This window comes from Gallinula chloropus, assembly GCF_964237585.1.
Source record: "Gallinula chloropus genome assembly, chromosome: Z".
Classification (NCBI taxonomy): Eukaryota; Metazoa; Chordata; class Aves; order Gruiformes; family Rallidae; genus Gallinula; species Gallinula chloropus.
In genome coordinates this window covers 63,822,010-63,847,329 of record NC_140089.1, presented here as the reverse complement: position 1 = coordinate 63,847,329, position 25,320 = coordinate 63,822,010, and the positions used below count along the sequence as shown (strand labels likewise).

Here is a 25,320-nt window from a genome sequence, read left to right as displayed (position 1 = left end):
TTTATATGTTAAGTTGCATCAAAACAATTTGCCTGTAGAGGGTGCTGAAAGCCTGGAATGTTTTATTTTTAGTGCATCAACACCTAACTGCAAAAAAAAAGCACATTTAAAATAGTTCAAGGGTAAACAGCCCCTAATTTGGCTTGATTTTGTGATCTAACCGTCTGTTTCTATGTAGTGAAACGGAGTTGCAAGTCACTAAGTAACAACAACAAGGAGCAGATAAAGTCAAACAGGATGTAGCAGCACCGTAAATCAATACCTGATAATACTGTATATTCTTACCAGTTACCAAAGAAGTCAGTAGGAGAATTAGAAGATGATTGTTACGTACAGTCTACCTTGATATGGTTAAATATTAAACAGAGTCAAGAAATATGTAGATAAAAATAATAATGTCAGGATGGAGGAAAAGTGTGGTTTTGGGGTGGCCTGGAGTAACTAGAATTATTCACAGTGAGATCTACTCTGAGCTTTGTAATACTGTTCCATGTTGTGTTACAAGGCCATGTCTGCACAGTGCACTTTTTACTATTACATTCAGCTATGACCATATTGAAAATACAAGCTTCAAAGCTTGTTCTTGGTTCTGCTTAATTCTACTAGCAAATTTACTCTAGGCCAGTATGCTCCTTTCAGCGTGTGCAAATCCCCATTTTTTTTTTCATCTTAACCTCTCACTTCAGAATACTGAGGTTTTTACTTAATCCTTCTTTGTTTTTGTTTTTGCTAAGAAGGAACTAAGGTAAGAGGAAAAGGCCTTTTTTAGCATAGCTTCTCAATTATTACTTTCTTCAAAGTAATTCCATATATATACACATAAATATATACACACACGCATGTGCATGTATACAAAGGTCTGTCTCAACAAGATTAGTTTTCTTGACTGTTTCTAAGTAGTTGTCTAGCAAATAAAATTATCTTCTTGTACTTACTGTTCTGTAAGACTGCAAAGGATATATTGAGGATCTTTTAAACCTGGCAGCTGGCAAATTGCTTTACCATAGCTGCAGTGTCTTTATTCCTTCTTTCAAGGAATGAATAGAATGGCATCATTTACATGATACTTTAAGTCAGGTGGCAGGAAATTACTGATAGTCAGAGTTTACTGAACATAGAAGGGTTTAGGGCATGGTAAGAAAGAAAAAAAAGAGATTAAACATGTCTAGTAGAAAAGATTTCAGAGTCTTGCTGTCTTCCTACTTTCACCCTTAAAGTGTGGAAGCAATCTTTTTGCTGTGCTGCTACTTCCTTGGTTGTTCGAAGCGTGGAAGTAGTTCTGTTACCTTTGCATAGTGTGAAGCCCAAACTGGTAAATCCAGCAGGCTTTGAGGTCCCAGAAAGTCGAGTTGACTCTGCTTTCCCTGCACTGTGGGGTTTGTTTTTTATTATGGGGAATTCACTTGAATGTGGAAAAGTGGAGATGACCAAATTAATTCTACCTAATCAAAACAGAAATCTGAAAAACAAGCTTGTGACAAAACCACATTCTCGTTCTATGTTTTTGTTCTGGAAAGGCCTATACGGTAGTTACAACCCAACATCCAAAATACCTGGCATAGGATCTGGGTCATTATTCTTTCTGGTACTTGGATACTAAAAGGTTGAGTCTTTTTATGTAAAACAATCTCTACAGTAGTCAGGTCCAGTTGGGATAAGTTTTCACAGAGTTCTTTCAGTGTCTTACTGACCTTTCTAGTTTCTGTATGTGCTTCAGTGATTCAAATGGGTTTTTTTACCATAGCCCTGATTATCCCCCAAGTAGGGGAAATCTGACTTGAAACAAAGGCCTCATAAATACACAAAGCAAACTTCAAGAACAATTCTCTACTTCCGTTGTTTCTGGAAGCCACATTGGGGTCTGAGAATTGTTTTCCTTCCTCATCTACTGAAGGAAGTGCAAAAAGAAAAGCTACTTTAGCTTTGATGTGACATTTGGCATTTGATGCATCATTTCCTTTAAGCAAGGAACTTGATAATTTTAACTGACCTCTGGCCCTGCTGTGACATAGAAGTCATGTATACATATATATATATGAGATGGGATTATGGTAAGTTTCTTTTGTCTGTATGGCATATATGAGAGATCCTGAAGGGTTTTTTCACAGGGGTGACTTTCATTTTCTGTTGAAAGTTGCACATTATGGCTAACAGAGAATATAAGCATATTCATAGGCTGTGCCCTACCTACGTCTACAAATTTGAACAGGGAAGTTTTAAAATTGCCAAAACTGTTAGCACATCGGGTAATTACTACCTATCTACTGGAATTACTGTTAAGAGGTCATAGAAGAAAACCAGGTCCTTGTAGTCTTCTGTTTATCTGTGTTAATGTGGTATCAGGGTTCTTTTACGTTAGAAGGGTAGAAGAATTAAGCTGGTAAAAGCTTAAACTTCAGGCAGCTGGGAAAGGCAGAAACTTGTTGTTTGTCTGGATATTTAGCTCAAATACTTGCCTTTTAACTTTAGTTTTAACTGTGTAGCCTTCGAATAACCCAAATAATAATAGAATTGTAGAATGATTTGGATTGGAAGGGCCCATTAAAGGTCATCTAGTCCAACCCCAATGCAGTGAGCAGGGATGTTTTCAGTTGGATCACACTGCTTAGAGCCCCATCCAACCTGGCCTTGAATGTTTCCACCCACCCTCTCTCCGGACATTTTACCTTTCACTACCAACTTTGCTAAAAAGTCTGTCCCCATCTTTCTTATAAGCCCTCTTTAAATACTGGGAGGGTGCAATAATGTCTCCCTGGAGCCTTCTCTTCTCTAGACTCAACAAGCCCAACTCTCTCAGCCTTTCCTCGTAGGAGAGGTGCTCCAGCCCTCTGATGTTCTTTTTGGCCTTTCTCTGGAATCACTCCCAACATCTCCACGTCATTCTTGTACTGAGGCCTCCAGCACTCTGTGTGGAGTCCCATGATAGCAGAATGAAGGGGCAGAATCCCCTCCCTTGACCTGCTGATCACTCTTCTTTTGATGCAGCTCAGGATACAGTTGGCTTTCTGGTCTGCAAGCACGCATTGCTGGGTCATGTTGAGCTTCTCATCCACCAGGTCCCCCAAGTCCATGTTAGCAGGGCTGCTCTCAATCCCTTCATCCCCTCAACCTTATTAATACTGGGGTATGGCCCTGACCCATGTGCAGGACCTTGTACTTGGCCTTATTGAACCTCATGATGTTCACATGGACCCACTTCTTGACCCTGACCAGGTCCCCCAGTCAGTTTCATGTCCCTCAGGTATGTCAATTGCACCACTCAGTTTGGTGTCATCTGCAAACTGCTAAGCATGCACTTAATCATTTGTATGCCCTTATTATGAGAGTCAGTTGCTATATTCTTTCAAAAAAACACTTGATGCAGTTTTTCTGCATTTAGAAATAGTGATTACACAAATTAAAGACTCTGGATAAATTAGTCTTCAGTTGAGTGTTTCAGTTTCTCCAAGTATCAGTTAATGTAAGTAGAAGAAAATTTGACTCAACATCAATGGTACCAAATGTTCTACTTCAGAATGCAGCCTTTGAATATTCACTAATAATACAGTCCTTGCTGAGGTCTTTTTTTGAGTTTCTGTTATAATCTGGCCAAATCCTCAGTTACAAAAAATGTCTGTAGTTCAGAGCCCACAAGTTACTGTCCACTAAATTGGTGAGGGGTTTTTTTTATATATATATATATATATATATATATATATATAGTATATAATATATACTCTATATATATATTATATATTATATATATCTCTCATTATTTGGATATATATACACACTATATATATATCCAAATAATTTTATATATATATATATATATATCATTATTTGGAAAATGGGACATTGTATAACTGAGTATATTTTAGGTTTTTGAGATGTCTTGCTCCAGGGGCTTCAGAGGATTTTCCTACTCAGAGTAGTAATTTGCATATTGCATCAAAATTGTTTGAAGAAAACTAGAAGTCAACTTTATAATAAGATTTTTACGATGATTTGTGAAAACTGGAGTTGCCAATACCTCATGTAGTCTCCTTTATAGGTAAAGCCTATATTTTGTCCTTATTTTAGGAATTTTATTTACTTTTTATGTATGGGTATAATTCATACACGTTTTAAATCCTTGTGTTCATTTCTCATTGCCTTGGATGCAGTTTGTCTTTGCAGTTACATTTGACAGTTTTCTTAATGCCTGTTCAGAATGTCAATTTTATCTCCCCATTATGTGTTTTGGTGGTTTTTTGGTTTTGTTTTTGCCTTTGAACCTAAGTTTGTGTCTTTTATTTCATTCTCTTCTGGGATTCTTCATCTGTACAAAGAATGCTTGGAAAGCCTCTCCTTTTTTCTGAATATGTCAGTCCTTCTAACACACATTCATTTTGCTTTTGTTTGTACTTTCTATTTTTGGTATCTAGACTCAGATAAAAGGAACCACACACCTTTAGTTGATTACAATTCTGTTCCCACAGGTTATATTAAAGTAGTTCCTTTGCTTACATTTCCATCTACCACACTTAATTTTTATCATAATCCGTTCAACATTGTCAACAGGTGTTTTTAATAATGACTTAAATCCCACTTGTTTTTTTGGGTGGTTCAGTTTTATTTTGCTTAGCCATTCTCTTTAAGTAATACCATAAAGCACTCAGTGGCAAAGGTTGTCATTATAATGTCCCTCACTCTACATATATTCCAGATTGTAACTTCAAAATTCTGAGAATCATGGTTTTTTTTAATATCTGGCAAACACAATCTAAATTAAATTGGTGTGTAAGATTGTGGAAGACTTTGACATATGTGAAGTAGATGTTAACCTTGCTTCAGGAAATTAGTACAGAAAAATAACCGATGTCATATCAAACAAAAGATGACACAAAAAGCTGCAAACTAAAATTTAAGCATTTCAGAGACTTATGTCATAATGATATATAGTTAGAGCTTTTGAAGAGCCTTTCTCCATGAAGAAGTATCTATTCTAAAATAAATTATTTTAAAAATAGAGGTCTTGTTCCCATACTATTGTTTTGAAATTTCAGCTTGCTTGATTCCTTAATGCATGGTCCATATGTCAGATTACCTCTTGAAATGTAGGAATACCTCTGTGGTGTTTAACAAATGTTAGTTATTCTTTTTCTTTCTTTTAAACATTAATAGAAGTAACAATAGTTGCTACCTTTTTATAATACAAATGAAAATTACAATTGTGTTGAATTAATACAGAGGTCTTAGTTTTGGTTTTAGCTTTGACTGTGTTTGAGTTTCCTTCATCTTTCCTTACAGCATGAGTTTACCCTTGCATAGAAGCTTACCTCTGCACTAGTGGGTTTTTCTCAGCTTCAAAATTGTACATTTCATACAAGTAGATCAGGCTGTGAATGTTACTTGCTACAGCAGTTAAGCACTCCAATGCATGACTTTGGCATAAATCTTAAATAGCTTGCTATTTAGAAGCTTAATTTGAGTCTACTAGAGATCAGGTTACAGACCTGAGAGAGACTAAAGTGCAGATTTCTCTTGTTTATGAAGGAGCTGTTACTTTTAGGGATGTATATTTCTTTGAAAATTTAGCAAATGTTTGGTTTTTTAATGTAGACAAAAATTACTTACTAATATCCATAATTTCAGTGAAAACCAGATGTTTTTCATGCTGTTTCTCAATTTGAAATGGAAAACTACAAAATGAGGCTTTACTAAAAGGCAATTTCAAAAGAAGTATGTAATAGAATGATATTTTTAAATTAGAGTGCTTCTCTGTCCTTTTTGCTGCTCATAACTTGATTCTGGAAGCTGAACTTGTATTACTTAGTGGAGTGGTTTACATCTTTGTTACTGAGTAAATAACATTCAGTTCTGCAAAGCATATTTTGAAAACTGATAACATCTTTTACAATCAATTATTTATGGCTTTTTCTCCCGCATAAATGCTTTCAAAATTAATAATTTGTTTTGTCTTGAACAGAAATTGTGGTTGCTGAAAGTGTTGTTGTCATTAAGAAACTGCTGCAAACCCAGCCAGCACACCATGGTGAAATTATTAAGCATATGGCCAAACTTCTGGATAACATTACAGTAAGTACTTGTGCACAATGACTAGAATTTTATATAAATATTTAATTATATATAAAAATCATACCACCTCTTTTGAACTTAGGCCATAAACAGTAATAGATATATCAGTTAAATGCAAGTTTGGTTTTGGGGAGGGTTTGGGGGTTTTTTACACTAAAATGTTATTTTTCATGGTCTTAAGGAAGAGGAAATAGAAGCTATCAGATGGTATCAATTTTTGTCTTAGATCCAAGAAGCTATTTTGAAAGAGGTACCTGGGCTGTTGAGTATTTGTAGTACCATTAGGCCAAATAAAAAGCCGTTTTAGAATGTGGAGTGGACAAGTTAAAATGAAAATAAAGCCAAAGCGGCACTTAACATGAGCATTTTCAGCCTGTTGTTTTACTGATTTGACCTTAAAAAAAATCTAAATCTTTTCCCTACTCCCAAATCATCTGACCTTCTGTGGTAACAGACATGGTGCTGTGCAATGTTCAAGAAACGCTGAAATGTTCCTTGAAGTCCCATTTTTATCTCTGGGTGTTTAAGGTTCTGTGACATTTAACAGTGAAATTTGCGTTATTGCCTATTATGTGTCCTTAGATTAAATTGATGTTTAGGTATGTCAATATTTGCTTCCCAACTTTTCCTTACAGTCCTAGTTATTGAAAAAACATTTAATGGTCTGTTTTAAATTATAATGTAGGGCTGAAGACCAATAGCTACCTATTGCATCATACCCCAAAGATGACAGAATTTGATCCATCAATAGTTATTTTTCTGCGGATGCTATAACGGACTATTAAGTTTCATATAATTACACCTTTATTGATGATGGAGCAGTGTTTCTAAATCAGTGAAACACCTATTTTTCCGTAGTTGAATTTGGCAAAGTTTGAAATTTCTTTTAAAAAAAGGAAATCTCGTCTTCTCAGTTCGTGCTTACTGAACAGATAAAAGAAATCTTATTTCACTAAGAGATGATGATCACACATTTGAAGTGATGTAAAAAATACATAATTTTATTGGATTGCTCATATGTAGAACCAAAAGAGGTTCTAAGATACAGCTGCTAATTACATATCAAATCAGTATTACCTATATTAAAAGAATCAGCTATGTTTTCAGAAAAATTGTGCAATATTTTGATAATTACAGTCTCATGAATTGTGTATAATTTTACTGTACACCTGTTCTGGGACTTTACCAAATGAGTTTGTCACCTTAGTTCCCCATACAGTACAAGATAAAATATTTTTTCCAAAGTACTTTGTTTAACACTTAAGAGAGTTTTGTAGCTAGTGTGTACAATAATGTTTCTGAGTTTTATATAAAGAGAATTTTTCTGAATAGAAACTCCTTTTAAAAGTTAAACTGTGGAGAAAAAAAAAAAGACATGCAGCACTTGAATTTATTTGACATACTCATGCTCTCAAATAATGAGATTGAACAAAATACCAGAAAATGGTAGAAGAGTAGTAGAAAAGGTAGTAGAAGAGTCTCTGGAACAGAGTCATAGGAATAAACTAAAAATCAAAATCTGAATCTGAATTATGCTTCTTATTCATGAAGGAAGCAGTGATATCGATGCTGTAGGCTCTCCAAGATGATTACTGTACATTTTGTTTTACATTTTCACACATAATTTTAAAATAATAACTTAATGGAAATTTATCTTCCTCAGCATGTGTAGGACTTTGGATTAAAGAGTAAATTTGGAAGAGCTCATCATTATCCCAAAATAGCTTGCACCTATTACGTTTGAAAATGGATATATTTCTTGTACAGAATCACAAAATTCTTTAGTTGGAAGCGACCCTTGGAGGTCATCTAGTCCAACCCACCCAACCCCTTCATGTACTTGAGAAGCTTAAGTGTATTCTCACGTGTTTGGGAAGGTGATATTTGGATTGTATAGTTACTAAGGATCTGAATTTGAAATGTCAACATTTAATAAAGCATTGTTGCAATTCCTGAGATCTGTACGTGTATTTTAAGCGTTGATTTTACTATGTCAAGGGTGGTTGTGAGTGGACATAACACAGTTACCTTGGGTTTTGTCTGCTGTAAGACCTAAACACACAAAGCAAGGGTTCCTGACGCTTATTATGTTGACATGCAGTATACATGCACATACATATCTTTCTGCACATATATTTATGCAGATTTTTTTTTCCCCTAACCTTTTCTTTTGTGGAAAGGATTCCTGAGCTCATTTTGCTATTACGATTGAAACTGATGGACCTACCCTATTCCTCTACGTAAAAGCATACCAGTGTTTTTAAAGGACCCTTGCATTTGGACATGGGAGAAGCAGCCAAATGATACGGTCATTAATTAACTTGAAAATAATTGGAGAATGAGGGAGTGTGGCCAAAGAAAATTTTTGGTGCTTCTTAGAATTTAAATTAATTCATAAAACACAATTGCAAGCATGAACAGAATTAAGTTCAACTAAGTGGAAAAGTACTTAAGGTAAAAAAAGATATTTTCATGGTTTAATTTAGCTAAGTGGCGAAGACATAGCCAGTAAAATAAACAAAACTCGTGTAAACTGGATGGAATACATTTTTGGGTTGGTGCCTGAATTTATTTCATCCAGGTTATTATAAATTTAACTTTTGATAGCCTGTGATTGTGATTGTCAGTGATAAGGTGCCTACAAATCTTTCATAGCAATGTTTCTTTCAGGTCTGAAATCAAGTAATTCTGGTCTTCATCTTGTCTTTATTCTTGTCTTCATCATGTAAGGAAGCCATTTAGAAAGTGATGGGTTGTATAGTAAGCTAAATGTATCTGACAAAAAATAAAAATACTAGAAAGTTCAATTTAGAAGTACTGAGCTCCTGTAGACAACTGAATTTCATGTACAGTTAAAGGTTAGGACTCAAAACAGTAAAGCATGGGACTCCATCCATTTGAGTTTGCTCTTTAATTGATTGTTTCCTACATATCTGAAAGGAGTGTTTCTTTTTCTTCCTTTGCTTTTGTATCTTATCACTTCTACACTGAACTTTTATTTCATGGGTGCCCAAGCAAATATCTGAAGAGATCTGCTTTGTCTGATATTTAAGTACTTGTGCATAGTACAGCTTAATCAAACTTTATTCCAGCTCCTTTCCTCCACACATTTCTCAAACTGAGAAATGTGTATCTGATGGAGTTCTGAAGATATTAAATAAAAAAATAATCGAAATTCTTTAAACTTTCTATTTAGCTAATAATGTGTCAATAACACTGTTGTCCTTCACAACAGTGGGCCAGAAATGTGGAATGCTAGTTTGTGCTAGGTGTTCAGTCTGGTGTAGGCTCCATTAATTAAGTATATAGTTTTAAAATGATGGGAGTAGTAGGCATATGTGAAGGACCTTTTAAAGATGGATGATACTGGTTGAGTCCAAAAGTCCTCTTAATAGTCTCATCTTGAATAGCAGCAAAAACTAATGTTTTAGGAAGAAAGATTTAAAGTTAAGAGCAGATTCATTGTGATGCTCCTGCAATGTACCTTCTCAGCCACTGACTGGAAGCTTAAGTTTGCTACTCATATCAACATGATTACTAATGTAAAAATTCTAACCTCTATTCATATTCCATACCTCTGATCAGCTTTTCCTTCTTCTCTTCTACTTTTCTGATACTTGTGTGGATTTTGAAGTGGAGTATCCAGGAGTGCGCACTGTAGTCAGATTATGAAGGAGATATTTTGTGTAATGACATAATGACATTAGTTGGTTTGTAATTTTTATCTCATGTTCTTGGGGCTGTCTGCCATTTGACTTCTGCAGAACATGGACTTAATTCTACAATTCTCTGAAAATATTAATGATTCAAAGATACTGTTCCCTAGAAGTAGTTTGGGGCTCATCAGTATGTGCAGCTTTTTTTTTTCCAAGTCCTGTTATTAATGGTTGAAGGGCAGCTGCATCATGTCTCCACAATTTTTAAGTATCACTGGTTATCCAACTGTTCAGGCTCTGCTTTAGTTTATATTGCCTTGAATAACATTGTGTCAGCAGACTGTCTCCTCACTAGATAGCCCTCTTCTAGGTTACTTGGAAATCTGTCAAACAGCACATCTTCCCCTGTAGGCCCCTGTGGGACATCTAATCATTGCCTTCCCTTGTAGCTGTTTCTGTTTGTCTTTTCTATTATCTAGTTCTTTTTTATTTATGAGACTGCTTTTCCACCCTGTAAATAACGACATTTTCAAAGATGTTGTAGAGGGGCTTTTTCAAAAGCTTTTAGAATATGCTCTCATGAAATATGTGTCATACTGCTATGTAGTCTCGTAGAAAATCTCTTGCAAAACACCAATGCTCCAGAATTTGTCTAAGTGCAAATACTTGCAGATTTAATCTGATTTAAGTTTTAAAGTGGATTGGTTATACTGCATTGATTAAACTGGATTAACATGAGGCACTTTTGTTTACATCCAAAGTATGCTGTGCCTCTCTTCATTTATCTTAATTCATTTTAGCAATGAATGAATGTAAATCAACCTAGCAAAAATTAGCTCTTACTCAGAGTGTCTTGATGGTGTTCTACATTTGTGCATTTCCTCATATAAACAAGCTGCAGTAGTCTCCAAATTGGTTTCTGCCTTTTTCATTTTAGAAAAACAATTTATGATGGTACATTGTACCCAGTAGTGATTGCTTTCTGGGTGATGTGTATCTTGTAGTTCTGGTTTGATTTTTCTCCAAACTTTACCTTACAGTACCTACTAAGGCAGATTTGGGATTTTTTCTTTTGATTGTTGGTGAATTTCAACATCCTTGTTTTTCATTACAGAATTACTCTAGTTCCTTCTAGAATATGAGAGAATTCTGGAGTATTTTCTAATCTAGAGATGAAGAGGAATGCTTCTTGACGGGATAAAGACAGGATAAGAACTTGCAAATTCAGAGGAAAAATAATGTAGTTACATATAATTTTGAAGAGCTGAATATGTTGGAAAAAACATGTCAGCTATGAAAGCAATTAAGAATCACTAATAACTGGTTTGGTTTGGGATTCTCATTAGTAGAGTGGGTAACTGGAATTTTTTGACACAACTCTATCCATTCATACAACAAAAACATACTTGAGTTCCTCTACAGTATTCCTGCATAAATCCTGCTTATTGCTATGTTTTTATATGGCTTCACAGCAGAGGCAGTTTGCTTTCTGTAAGCTCTTCTTTCCTTCAGTGGTGGGAGGGTATCACAATGTATATGTTCATATGTATTTCAGCTCTGCAAGTTTCAGATTCTAGCCTCATATTTTTTCCTAGGGTACACTCTAATAATGTGTTTTTAAACCTTTACTTACGTAATGCCTCAATGAACAATTCTCATAACTTGATTGTTTTTGTGCTTGCTCTACTATCTATGTGCTCTACTATCTATGTAAGGTTTCATAATTTGAGAGGAATACGTGGCTTTTGGGACATTGTTTTACTCTGAACTCTAAACAAATATGCATATTGAAAAAAAAAAACAACCCACAATTTAAACAAAACCTGTACACTATATATGAGATAGCAGAGATCACTGAAGATCCTTTTTTAAAGGAATTTTATATGTAGAGGCTCAAATAAGAGACAAGTGCTTGAAAGTCTACCATTTGAAAACAACAAACCACTTGTCCTTTACTCCTGTTCTTTCTGTGTACCTTTTCTTGCTTCCATACGAAAATTTCCTTCAACCTCATACATTCTGGTTCCAGGTAAAATTAAAAAATAATGCTAGTTATGCAAGTTTCTTTATGCAGTGAATTATACTTCCTCATTTTGTGACAAATGTGGATAACCGGAAATGGCAATTTGGAGCTGTATTTATTCTAGTGTGTTGTATAACAGTGTTAGAGCTGAACAACAATAGGTTTTGAGTTGTGATGCTTAGAGTGATCTATAAGGTCTTTGTAATGTCTTTCTCTAACTGCTGTAAGTAACCAGAATCTTTCTTTAAGAGGAGACCATTTGGCTGGATTGTATTTTTTTAACCATTTATATATTTTCCTCCAGGCAGGTAATGGGTTAAAATGGCAATAGAAACTGCTTTCTGGTACTAAGGCTTAAAAAGTGCACTTAACCACTTGCTCAGGGCATATGGAATAAAACATCAGGCAAAGTAATTTACAGTCCTGTTTGCCTTTGAGGATAATGCAGAGCAGGGCTGAATAATGAAAGTATTCTTTCCTGCATTTTTGTCAATTCAAGGTCCCTACTTAAGCTATACTGGAAAAGGCAGTGAAGGTCTAGAAGTGGCTTCATTTCTTGTTTGCTATTTTGAATGCCCTGGAAACGACGTCTGCAGGATCATGCACTTAATATTACATGGTTAAGAACTGGAAGACTTAAACAGGGAAAAAGAAGTCTGAAAATATTGCGTGATTTTGACCCCAAGTGAATCCAGTGACGCAGAAACATTGGGTTCATTAGTTCAACACATACTTTTCATTAAAATGGCTTCCACTCATGGTTTGATTCAAAAAGTCTCTAATTGATACTGATTCTTGTTGCCCAAAATTGTGTTTTATATATATAGAATATTTATGTAGTAAGCTAACAACCTGGTTAAAAGGCGGTCTCATGAGAAATTTCATCTCTCTCCCATTGTCAGTATTTTTCAAATTACGCTGTGTTTAGTCTACTCATTATACATTCTAAAACTGTTTTATTGGTCTAATAATTGCATTTTACAAACTGGGAAAAAACTTCTAAGAGTAAAACACTGTGCTTAAATGCACACTGCTTAAATACATTTAAATATATTTAATTGTGGTTTTAAAGTGTAGTCCTGGATTTGACTAGGAAATGTACAATACTGATGTTTATCTTTCATAATTAATGCTGTTACTGAAATTGTGTTCTGTGAGCTATTTTTGCTTTATGAAAAGACAGTAGGAAAAGAGATGTTTCTTACAGGCTGCTGCTCAAACTGTGGTATTTGGTGATCTCTTGTAGAATTTTAATATTTTAACAAGTCTGTAATCAGATATTTTAGAAAAATAAATCTAGCATAACTGAAATCTGAAGTTGTCTATATACTCTTATTTAGAGGTATCTGTCTTTACAGCAAGCAACTTCAACTGCTCCGATACTGGAAAATTTAATGTACCACTCAATTACTGTTCTTTAGCCCAATTTAAAATAATAGATTGGGAGTGAGGTCTTAATGCAGTGTAACCTTTGGAACATGAGAAATAACCTCTTTCTCTTCTGAAGTCAGTGTACAGTAATAGCATCAGTCTTACCATTTCACAGGCGAACATATTCTGACTGCATTTAAAGTTTTTATGTTTAGCAGTTGTTCGGTAGCTTGTTCCCCACTCTCACACTCTTAAGTTCCAAGGCCGTTTAATTTTTTTATTAATACACAATCCCCACCCCTCAATATCCTCATCCATGTATCAATATTTACGTATGTTAAATCACTGTGTTATACTCCCAATATGTTATCTCTACCTTAAATACCTTTTCCATGTTTAGAATTGCCGTTTATCGCAATGGGGAATATGTTGTTTTTATTGGACTCCTGTATTCTTCCTTTCAACGGTCTGGTTGCTTTCTCTTTCAGCAGAGGCAGACCTGTGTTTTCCATGCGATGTGCCTGTTTATATTTCTGTTGGCATGTGTATTTGCAGCAGTGCAAGGTGTGGAGGCAGATACTGGCAGGTTGGCTTCATTCAAAGCTGTTCCCAAACTTTTTGGAGCAGGAAAACATGTTTAATCATTAAATTTCTATTTCTTCAGTGTGCGTTAGTGGACTGTTTGCTGTGGCCTGTGGACTGTAGCTTGGGAATTGCTGTCCACAAGCTTGATAGTTTATTTGCATTTGTTACCTTTTATGAATGGAACTGGAAAGCAATACTTTCAAAATGTACGTGTGTATAGAGTAGCAAACTTAACAGTTGGCCCCCATTGTAGTTCTAAGAAATAGAATATGCTGGAAAAGTAATGAAAACATGTATAAAAGGTGCTAAGAATTAGTGCTTTGAGAACCCCAAATGCTTTGAATTTCTAAAGCTTTTCTCCTCTGAAAGTTACCTCAGGCAGAATTCATGGTGGTTTAAGTGTAAGTGTATAAAAAAAGGTGGCAGTGGTGGGAGTAATGGAAAGTGTTAGTACAAATATTTTTTACCTTAGAAAAAACAGCAAAATTAGCTGAAGTTGCACTTACAGTTGGAAGCTCTTTTAACTAAACTACAGTCAGTCATTTGATAGAACAGTTATGCCTTTTTCCTAGCAACTCAGCATCTATTGAAGAAAAGTCCGTATAAAATGTGAGAGCACCTCAGTCTGTAGATGCTATGCAAAACATGCTTCTGCCCAGAAGAATTTTCTCATCCCGTACCATCCCAGTATTTTCAGGGAGTTATGTAATACGGATGCAGTTCTTGATTTGACTGACTGCCAGGTCAAGTAGACTAGCTCACCTTTTGAGAAGAGCATGTGTATATTATTTCATTTAACTCCTAACTACTTACAGATTTAAGTTTGCTGGGAGTATATGTTTCTGTTTCCTTCTGTGCTCTTCCATTTTGCTTTCCCTCTGTCTGTGACAGTGCTGTACATTTGGTACAGTGTTTTGGCCATACACTGGGAGTTCATCTAAAAACTGCTACTGCCAGTTTTTCCAGTGAAACAGTCAAGTAGCTCCAAAACAGTAAGACCTGTATGAAGATTCTGGTCAGTGTTTGCAGTTCAGGAGTTACATCCTATTCAGAAGTTGAGAACCTGTCTCTCCAAAATTCTATGTTCAGCTGGCCTTGAACATTTGCAAAAATATTAATATATTTAAATAAAAATGAAGGAAAGATAGCCGTAGTCCTAAAGAAATTCTTATGCTTTTAAAGTAGATAGGTAGGATTTGAAGAAGCTGTATAGTTGGAGAACATTTTTGTATGATCATGAAAAGCATTGTTCTGTTTCCATGTGGTGCTTAGCATAACCTGGTGACAAGAATTCTTAACCATACCTCAGAGGCTTGGATTTTCATCCCAACTGCCACCACTGCACTGTGAACATGAACATATCACTTCTCTGTGCCTCTATTTCTGTTCCTGCTGTTTTTATCTTACATGTGTATGAATGGTCAGTCTACCACGGTGGTTGTATTGAACGGTATTTAATTTAGGTCTGTGCTTCTTGCATGCCACTGCTTTTAAACATAATTTCTTTAACTTGTTACTGAACACAGACATGTACAAGTATGCACATCATCATTGTGTTAACTTGGAGTGTGCAATGTTTTCTCAGGTTCCGGTTGCCAGAGCCAGCATTCTCTGGCTCATCGGCGAGTACTGTGAACGGGTTCCAAAGATTGCACCTGATGTTTTGAGAAAGACAGCCAAGAGCTTCACTAACGAAGACGACCTTGTAAAGTTGCAGATCTTAAATTTGGGTGCAAAACTGTATTTGACAAACTCAAAGCAGGTAAGCTTAAACTCAGAAGTGTACATATTTAGGCTCGTGGTAGGTTTTGTACAGTCTTTATAAATCAGTGGTGACTTATTTTATATAAGTAACCAAACCAGTCTGTATTATTTTAAGAAGAAAAGCTGAATATCAGTTTTCAAGAAATCTTATGGACTAAATCTAACAGTGAGTCTTTGAGTACATGCTAGATTGTAAATGTGAATGTGGTGATGAGATCACTCTTTTTTGCCTCTTGGGATAATTGTGGATTTTTTAATTCCTATGAATAGGAAAGATTTGTACATTGCATTACTAATACCAGATTTGATCTCTTCTGGATTTGTTTTACTGTTTTCTGGACCTAAGACCAGATTATTCAAAGGAATACAGTCAATTTGACAAGAAACTGCTCATTTTTAGTTCAGGATATCTAGAAAAGATGTCAGTAAAAAGGCCTCATTATGTCTTTCCATTATTGCTTATCTTAAAGTCAGCAACTGCTTTTCCTTTTTCTGTGTTCTTTGGTGTTTCACTTTACCTTGTTGAGAGGGTGGGATAATGAAGATAATCTGAAAATGTCAAATAGTATGAAAAGATGAACTGAGGTCTCCAGGCAGCTGAAAACAGAAGGTATGAATGGTTCCAGCTGCCTCTTTATTCTCAGTGACAGCATTGTGAACTTCATCACTCTCTGGCTATGAAATACAGCATCCTGACACTAATTTCTCAATGTAATTCAAGTTATTATGGTAAAAGATTGTAAAATAAAAGTGGGCGTTTTTTCCCAAATGTAGAAGAAATACATTGGCTCAGATGTGTGAAAGTACCTGGTCTACTAGACCTCTTAGCTTTACAAAAGCTTCGACAGTACAGGATCTTGTTACCTCTACAACTGCAGTGTCTTCTTTTTCCTTCATAGTTATATCCACCTGCAGGCTTGATCTGTAGGGCTTGTGGGAGATGAACTGTCTTGCCATGCATTCAGATAAGGATGTTTGTCCTTTGCTTATATAGTCTATAAAGTAGGACATTAACAAAAGGTGACTTCTTTCTGTTAGTGCTTGTCTTAAGTAAAATGCTGACTGAGCTAAGGAAAGAATGGTCTGATTACCTAAACTGTCTACTTTTGGCCCATTACATAATAGTTACTTATATTCCATATAATATTTGTAAATTTACACAAATATTTCCATGCCATATTTAGCAAAAATTCATTGTCTACAAGGAGATGATGATTTATGTGATTGTCTTTTTCCAGTTTCACATCTTAATAGAAATGCTGTATAATAGTTTATTCAAATTTGGTGATGATAATAAGGCAGAAGAAGCTGTCTCCTGAGGTACCTGTTAAATGATGAGTTTCATCAAAGGGTGTTTTCCTCTTTTAACTTGTGGAAAAGTAAGTTCTCAAGTGGTCAAGCTATTCATATATAGAATTCAGAGGGAGTAGGTTGATGACATGGCTTGACTCAACACTCCTTCCAAATGATAATATTTTGCCTTTAAGAGTTAGGAACGTTCTTGCTGTATATCTACATCTCAGGAGTAACTCTTCTTTACTTGGTATTAAAATGTTTCTTTCTAGAATGACCAGTTCTTAAAAAGTCTGGGCATTTTTCAGTCTTGATTTTTTCAAACTTGAAGGCAAAGCTTTTACACTTGACTGCTGAGTAGTCAGTCTGTCCATCTCTCCTTATCCCCATGATTTCTCCCTCTGTGTCTTGCCCCACTAAATCATACTATTTTGATCCTTTATCAGTTTCATCCAAAGTCAACAGAATTGTGAAAATCTCAAAGATACAATGTCACTTTGTCAGAAAGTAGTGGTAGGAGCCAAGAGAGAATCAACATCAGCCAAACATTAAAAGAGCCCTTTCCTGGCGTGAGGGGAAGGCAAGTATAACTCGTCTGTTAAGCTTTGCTTGGAGAAAAGCACAAAATCCTGGAGAAAATAAGACTTTGTTACTTTTCCCTTTTGTATAAATATCCTGTTGATAATTTCCTTAGGGATATGTTCAGACACTTAATGTAGCACTTAATGTATTAATGCTTTTTAATAAAAGATTCAGGATTTTATGAGAATTTCCAATATCCTTTAAATCTTGAGATGACACCAGGAATTTTCAAAAGCTATTTATAATGTAAGAAAGAGTTTCTGGTTCAGTGTTACCTTAATAAATAAGAAAAGTCTTTCCTCCTTTTCAACACTTAGTGATAGATGAATATGCTAGATAGGTGTCTAAATCAAGCTCATAGAAAAAGTTATGCAGAAAATAAGTTCATCTAATTGCCGTAGCTGTTTCTTGCTTATAGCAGGAAGATTTTGATGAGTTTCTATTGTGTTACACAGTCAAAAGTCCCAGTTAGTCCTAGTATGTCAAATGTGATTTAGCACTATAGCCTTACCTTACATATCTAAAGAACCAAGTTATTGCAAGCTAATGATATCAAAGAGTAGATAGTTAGCTGTTTCTCTCCCATTGTAGAGTCTCATCTGTTGGATATACTTGTATTATAAATTTTTTCAGGAGGGGATCTACCAGAAGGTAAATTGCTGTTAATGTTAAGAGGCATTAAGTTCTTAAACTATTGCCTCTAGAAAATTCTAGAAATGTTGCTGAAGGATTATTTGCGGTATACTTTTAATATTAGATAAACAGATGTTGCAGTTTCATGAGGCTGTGCTGCTGAGACCATTTTTTAAGCAGCAGTTAGTTTTCTGCCAGCCTAAACTATAAACAACGAGCAATTCAAGGCCAAAATTGAGGCCCGAGAGATAGTCACAGCACCTCTGAGAATCACGTGTAGGAGAAAACAACCTGGAAGTAGCTGCATTTTGCCACCGGAGAAGGGAGTGAGAAGATGTAACGAGCTGCACAGACACCAAGGCCAGGAAAGGGCGGGGGAGGAGGCGGCCCAGGTGCCAGAGAGAAAGATGCTCCTGCAGGCTGTGGATAAACCCATGGAAAAGGCCGAGACCCCACCTGCAGCCCGTGGAGGGGCTCCACGCTGGATGAAGCAGGTGGAGACATAGAGAAGACGCGGTGACCCTACATTGGAACAAGCCCCTGCCAGCACTTGCAGCCATGAGGAGAATCAGAGACACAGAGATGAGAGAGAAACAGGTTTGCTGGGAGGAGGCTTGGAATCCCGTGGAGGACTGGGACTGAAAGACACTGTGATAAAGAGATAAAGCCCTGTGGGAAAGGATTGAGATTGCAGAAGTTTGTGGAGGACTGTCTTCCGTGGGTGAGACCCCACGGTGCAGCAGGGGGAGGGTGTGGAATGAATGCCCTATTCCCTCCCCCCATCCCCCTCCTCTCCCTCCCCAAGAAGGAATCCAGATTGCAAGGGACTGACTGAAGCCCCCATCTCCCAGTCCCTGCCCCACTGTGCTGTGATCAGGGGGAAGAAGGGAGTGAAATCATGACTAGTGAAGTCTGCTAAGAAGGGAGCTGGTGGGGAGGTTAGAGGTGTTTTAAGATCTGGAAAAGGAAAACAGCTCATGAAGAAGTAACCAAGAACCCCATTTTTCCCCGGTCCCTGCTCCCCTGTACTGCACACAGGGGGGAAGAAGGGACAAAAATCCTGAGTAAAGTCTGCTAAGAAGGGTGGGAGGGAGGGGGCGGAAGTATTTTAAGATCTGGTTGCATTTGTTTTAAGATCTGGTCTCGCTCCCAACTCCAGTTTTCACTGTTCTTTGTAGTGTAGTGTAATAAATTAGGTAGCTTCTCTCTTCTTCACTTTGTGTTGAGTATGTTTTGCCCACATCATTGCTGACAAAGTGATCTCTCACTGTCCTTATTTTGTCTCCTGAGCCACTTAATACATATTTTCTCCCCTGTCCAACTAAGAAGGGGAGTAATAGACTTTGGTGGCCATCAGGCCTCCAGCCTGGGCTAAACCACCACAACAGAGTTTACAAAAAATAGTTTTAGATTCTAACAGTGTGAGGATAAAAGAAATCATATTACTCATATGTAATGAGTATGTCCAGATAACAGGCAATGTTGACATATGAAAATGAAGGTAACATACATCAGCATACTTTTTCTTACTGCTGTATGAAGCAGTTGTGGTGCACATATTCTTCCACTTCACCAAATTAACATGTGTTCTCAAATAATTTTCAATTTCTTATGGATATTCCTTTGTTGAAAAAACTGATGTGTATTAATTAGTTGATTTTTTGTTTTTAATTAAAATTAATTGTTTCTCTTAGCTACCTCCATGTAGAAAAGCTTTGCTACTTGTTTGGTTGCTATCTGTAAGTCAAAAAAAAAAAAGAAGCCGTTTCTTCTTTTTCTTGCTGTTTTCACGGAGACTATTTATACTATATATTACAAGGAGTCTTCTTGCAGATATGAAACATTCTTTCATATAAATTTGTTGTGTCTTTATCTGTATTGGACAATATGGAAAAGATATTTTAGGGGAGAGCACAGAGAGGAGGAAAAAGGAAAGGATTGTGGAGGAAATTATTCCATTATAGAAAATGCAGTCTTTCAAAATCAAGTCTTTATCTTATTCCATCAGTGCTTACTGAAAAAGTGCCCACCATGATTGCAAGGCCCTACAGCAATTCACAAACAAAGACCATGGTGTTTTATGGTTTGTTCTGCTGAGCTTTCTGCCATGACAGCAAGGAGTCTTGTTTTGTTTTTCAGAGGAGAAGTAATGGCAAAGGCCACAGCAAATATCCTTCATTTTGTTTAATTCATGTTACCTGGGAACCCTCCCTTCCAATTCCATTTAGATTGAACGTTGTAAGTCGTGCATGACTGTAGATTCCGTATGTTCTGTTTGTTGAAGTTGTTTCAGATTTTGTACCTTGATACAGAAACAGCTGATAATAAGTTGTGAAATACATATGGGAAAGTTTTCCCTTTCCCAGAACAGCAACAACTATTTTTTGGTGGAAAAATGTATCTTCACAGAACCATTCTTGGGTGTAAGAGAGAAAAAAGAAATTTAAAATGTTTCATTGAAATATGGGTTACATTTTTTGGTTTGTTTTTTAAACTAGGTTTTTACTATTACTCTAACATAATATGACTAATTTCTTCAACTCTTTGGTACCACAGGATATTTTGTGAAATGCTTGCATACATTGCATTATATGTGATTAAAATTAAAACCAATTTTTCTTTACTGTGTATTTCATTTACAGGAGTTAATATTCTGAAGAAATATTTTTACATCTCTAGAAAAAACTTCACCTTGCATCGTCAAGGTGGAACTTATTAAATTAAACTTTTCTTTAGCAAATGGCACATTACAAAATTACCTGCTCATGTAATGAAACTGTTAGTGTTAGAACAATAGCATAATAAACAAGATATCCTTGACAGTACATGTGCTACTTCTCCATTCTGAGTTGAAATACTAAAATTCTACTTCCTTATGCTGATATATTATTTTTGCTCTTTTTCCAGTTTGCTTGTGTATAAAGAAAGTGGCATACTTCTTTCAAATATATTTAATGGATACAAGTCTGTTCAGCACTATTGTTCTGGTTACACTACGTTTTTCCTTAGATGCTGGAAAAGTCTCCCTGATTTTTTAATATTATTCTTTTAATTTTAAAATTAAAACTGAATTATCAAAATTATTTAATACATGTTAATATTCTCAGACATCAAATTAGGAAGTCCTATTAGGCTGTAAAAAGCTGTGATAATATAAGTTGCTCTCTTACATAAATAAATAAATGACCGATATTACTGGAGGCTTTAAGCTTCAAGAAAAAAATGGAAGAAGTCTTTTATCCTGGTTTTTAGAGGGCATCAGCAGCTTGCTTTTATGAAAAAGTAACAGCTAAATGCACTGCAAATAATTTGCAGTAATCCAGTTCAGTGATTCATGTGTCTGCTTTAATGGGTCATAATTCAGGATAAAGTAACTGAGTGCAGTCAGAGTGCAGACACTGCTTATGCCAGGGACAGTATCTCTTCATAAAACACACCTCAGCAGAAGCAGTTTGCCAGCCCCCTAATACCCTCTGATGTTTTGATGTCCTGCATATTTTTCCGATTAAGTTTTGAGTGCCATGTTTTTAGTTGTATTTCCACATTCATTATCCTCACGTAGACCCTTCAGCGGGTTTGCCATATATGATTATTTTTTTAATGATGCCTTTCTTTCCACTTCAGCAGTTTAATAATCTAGCACATGGCTGCTTCTCAGTACTCAGCATTCACCTCCCCAATACAGAAGAGGACATGTGCTTTGGCTTCAGAATTCCATTTGCAGCTTTAGAAATGCATATTCCCTGTGGAACAACATTTGTTTGACATAACCATTCATTTTTATTACCTCTTTAAATATGTTTATCCAGAGTTATCAATAATCATAAATAACTTGTATTCTGTTCTTGTCCTGTTTTTTTCCACAGACAAAATTGCTTACCCAGTACGTATTAAATCTCGGCAAGTATGATCAAAGCTACGACATCAGAGACCGTACAAGATTTATTAGGCAGCTTATTGTTCCGAATGAGAAGAGTGGAGCTTTAAGCAAATATGCCAAAAAAATATTTCTGGCACAGAAACCTGCACCACTGCTTGAGTCTCCTTTTAAAGGTATGACTGCCAAAATCATTTGGTAAATGTTCATTGTGTAAAGGAATGTGGCAGCCTATTCTGTTTCAAATATGCTCACAAATTGTGTCACTTAGCAAAAACAAATGATTAATATGCAAGGATACTCGCTCTGCTTACTTGCTTTTCAGCAAGCAAGGTTTGTGTGGTGCTGATGATAAACCCTGACAAACTGATCCATTTCTATTCATGTGAATTTTAAATTTCATTTTAATAACAGAAGGTCTGTCTTTTGAGGAAAACTAGTCTTCTATTTAGGAAAATAGTTCTAGTCTTTTATCTAGACTTTAATAGAATATTGTTAATTTGAGTATTGCAAATGTTTTATGAATCTGAAATATGTCGAATCTTGATTATGTTTTTATTATTTTGTCCAAAGTCGTAATTTTCCCTGTGTGTTTTCCTTGTCTTTTTACAAGTAAGAATCATTGTCTGTTTCTCAAATTAAAAGGTTATCAGGTTATCTTAATTAAAAATGCATTGTGACGATTTGCAATTTTAATTTTCATACTTACTTAGTCCCGGTTTTGAAGCTCTACAAGGAGCTCCATTTTGAAGAAAAACTATTAAAATTCTGGATGTGTTTGTGCCAAGACATGTATATGGATTGTTTAACTGTGCTGTCATTCTTAATATTCACAGTAAAGTAATTTTTAGAGAAGCTACATTTCAGAGCAACACCTCTAAACGCACTGACTGATTAGCTTTTTTATTGACCATTATGGGGGAGATTATTGTAATCTATGGACTGAAATCAGTTTTTTGACCTATGAAGAGCTTCCTAGTTTATATTTATTCCATGACATTTGAGGTAATATAATGGCAATTACCTTTAGCCCTGATTAAGATTGCTCTTTGTGGTAGAGCTCATGGTGTTTGTGTATTTCTCCTCTCCTTCCCACCCCCCACCCATTGGTTTTTTTTTTAATAGATCGGGATCATTTTCAGCTTGGCACCTTGTCTCACACGCTGAACAGCCAAGCCAACGGCTACCTGGAGCTGTCTGAATGGCCAGAGGTGGCACCTGACCCCTCCGTCCGAAACGTTGACATAGCTGAATCGGTACGTCACTATGAAAAGCAGCTTCACTGAAGGCATTTATCAATATAGAATGTTAGCCTGAAGTACATGTATTTAAATACTATTTGTATGCTGCACTGAAAAACACTGACGCATGAGAACATCCGTGTTGCTTATGTTACCTTGGACAGGGAATGTTTGGAAACTTGCACGATGCCTGCTCTGAGAGAAGTGTAGGCCTGTAGTCCACTACTGCTTTTGGATTGAATGGGCTTTTTTCCCTCCATCTCACTTCTGATTTCATACCTGTTGTATTTGTTGTGCTGCATTATGTTAATTACTGTTAATGATGAGTGGAGCTGGACTACCAAAGTAAGAGGTGAGCGGAGGTTTGTTCACGTACAAATCTAAGTCTAAATAGAAAAAAAAAAAGGTAATATAAAGAAAAGGCAGCAGCAAAGGGGAAAATTACATACCTTTTAAAGTGTAATGCTTGGAAGAGACCAGGGTTTGCATTTCAGATCAACTGGAGAGAATTAGAAAAGTTTATAATAGGAAAACATCATCTATCAGATCTTAGACAAAGTCATGTTCTGGTACTGAAGTTGTGATTTATACATCAGGTGCCAGAGTCCTACTGAATGACAGTGAGACCTATAGAACAGTAACAGAAATACAAATGTACTGGAATATAGTATACTGATGGTGGTCCAAGAGGTGTGTCATTTTAATAGGTATACCCAGAAAAGCACATGGTCCTTTTCATGATCCAACTTTACAGTAAGCTGCACATGAATTAATTTGCATATAAGATGTTAAGCACAGAATGAGTAGAGAAAATTCTAAAAAATAGGTATGACTTGCAGACGTCAACGAACAGCAATGTGGCAGAACAAGCATTTCTCCTTAGTTACTTTAATATTGTCTACTTTCTCAAATACATTTCAGGAAAAGAGGTATTTGTGTACAAATTCTGAAAGCTTTTATGGCGTGAATCTACAGGCAATCAGCTCAAGCAGGGGATTATAAATGATGGGGTTGGCACAGGAGAATGTATGGAGGTACCTTTGTCCATAAAGCCAAAAAGTATTGCAGAAAATTGATAAAATGGAGTCACATCCATCCACTATATAAAAAAAAAAATCTCCCTCCAACCATTTAAACCTCAAAACAAACATGAAAATCCTTTCCCCATATTTTTTTGCAAGTATTTTCTTTGTAGAGTGTCTCATTGTCATTAATTTTGTGGTTCTTCTAATTCTGTATGTGCCTACATGATGTATGTAAGTTGAAGCGGAGTTCTTAAGGTGCAATCCACGATTAAATTATCATTTGTAGCCAAAATAATTTTTTTTGAAGTATCAGTTTCTGGGTGGAGCATTACAAAGCTTTAGCAACTGTTGGTGTTGAACAGGAAACGACTGTGTTTCTAGAGCCATACACCATTGTAGTCACTTAGAACTCTTTCAAAAGTTAGTCTTACTCCAAATCAAAGCAGTCACTCAAGGAGACCTGTATCACTCTGATACAGTTTTCTGCCTATTCATTTTTTTCTGCCCTGAATTTTTCTGTTTTTCTAGTAGTAGTAGAGGGATACGAAAAGAAAAAAGTGTGGCCAAAGTATTGCCGTGTGCTGGTGTTCTTTTAGTACTTCTATGTGAAGAATTGCAGAGGAAGGGAAATACAATTACTCTGTGGCTGCTGGAAGGGCTGCTGCTACTAGGTTTGCATCTTTAGGGTGGTTTGACCCTGGCTGGAGGCCAGATGCCCACCAGTGTTGCACTCTCACACCTCTTTTCGGCTGGACAAGGGAGCAATATATATTAAGAGGCTCAAGAGTCGAGATAAGGACAGGGAGAGATCATTCTGCAATCAGTGTCACGGACAAAACAGACTCAACACACAATAAAGGAAAGAAAGCAGCTAATTTATTACACTACACACACATACACAGAGTGACACGTGAGTCAGTTAATGAGAAGTGCAACCAGATCTTAAAGCACCTTCCCCCACCCCTCCCTTCTTCACAGACTTAACTTTATTCATGATTTCACTCCCTTCTTCCTCCCTGCCCCTCCCTGTGCCACAACAGGGGTTGGGGGGGGGGGGGGGGGGCGGGAGGGTGTCGCATTCCTCACACCCTTCCCCTGCTCCATTCTGGGGTCCCACGCATGGGACACAGTTCACCATGAACCTCTCCAATGTGGGTCCTTTCCAATTGGGCTTCAGCTCTTCACCAGCTGCCGCAGCGTGGGTCACTTC

The 25,320-nt window shown here is 36.3% G+C and overlaps 1 protein-coding gene across 1 annotated transcript in view; it reads left to right on the top strand.

Annotated features, from left to right (window-relative positions):
- AP3B1 (adaptor related protein complex 3 subunit beta 1) overlaps positions 1-25,320 on the top strand; it is a 162,253-nt gene that overhangs the window by 70,471 nt on the left and 66,462 nt on the right. The window contains exons 14-17 of the mRNA XM_084278227.1: positions 5,951-6,060; positions 15,281-15,457; positions 21,834-22,020; positions 22,970-23,100. Of these exons, the coding sequence (XP_084134353.1) occupies positions 5,951-6,060; positions 15,281-15,457; positions 21,834-22,020; positions 22,970-23,100 (605 nt within the window). The remainder of the gene's footprint in view (positions 1-5,950; positions 6,061-15,280; positions 15,458-21,833; positions 22,021-22,969; positions 23,101-25,320) is intronic.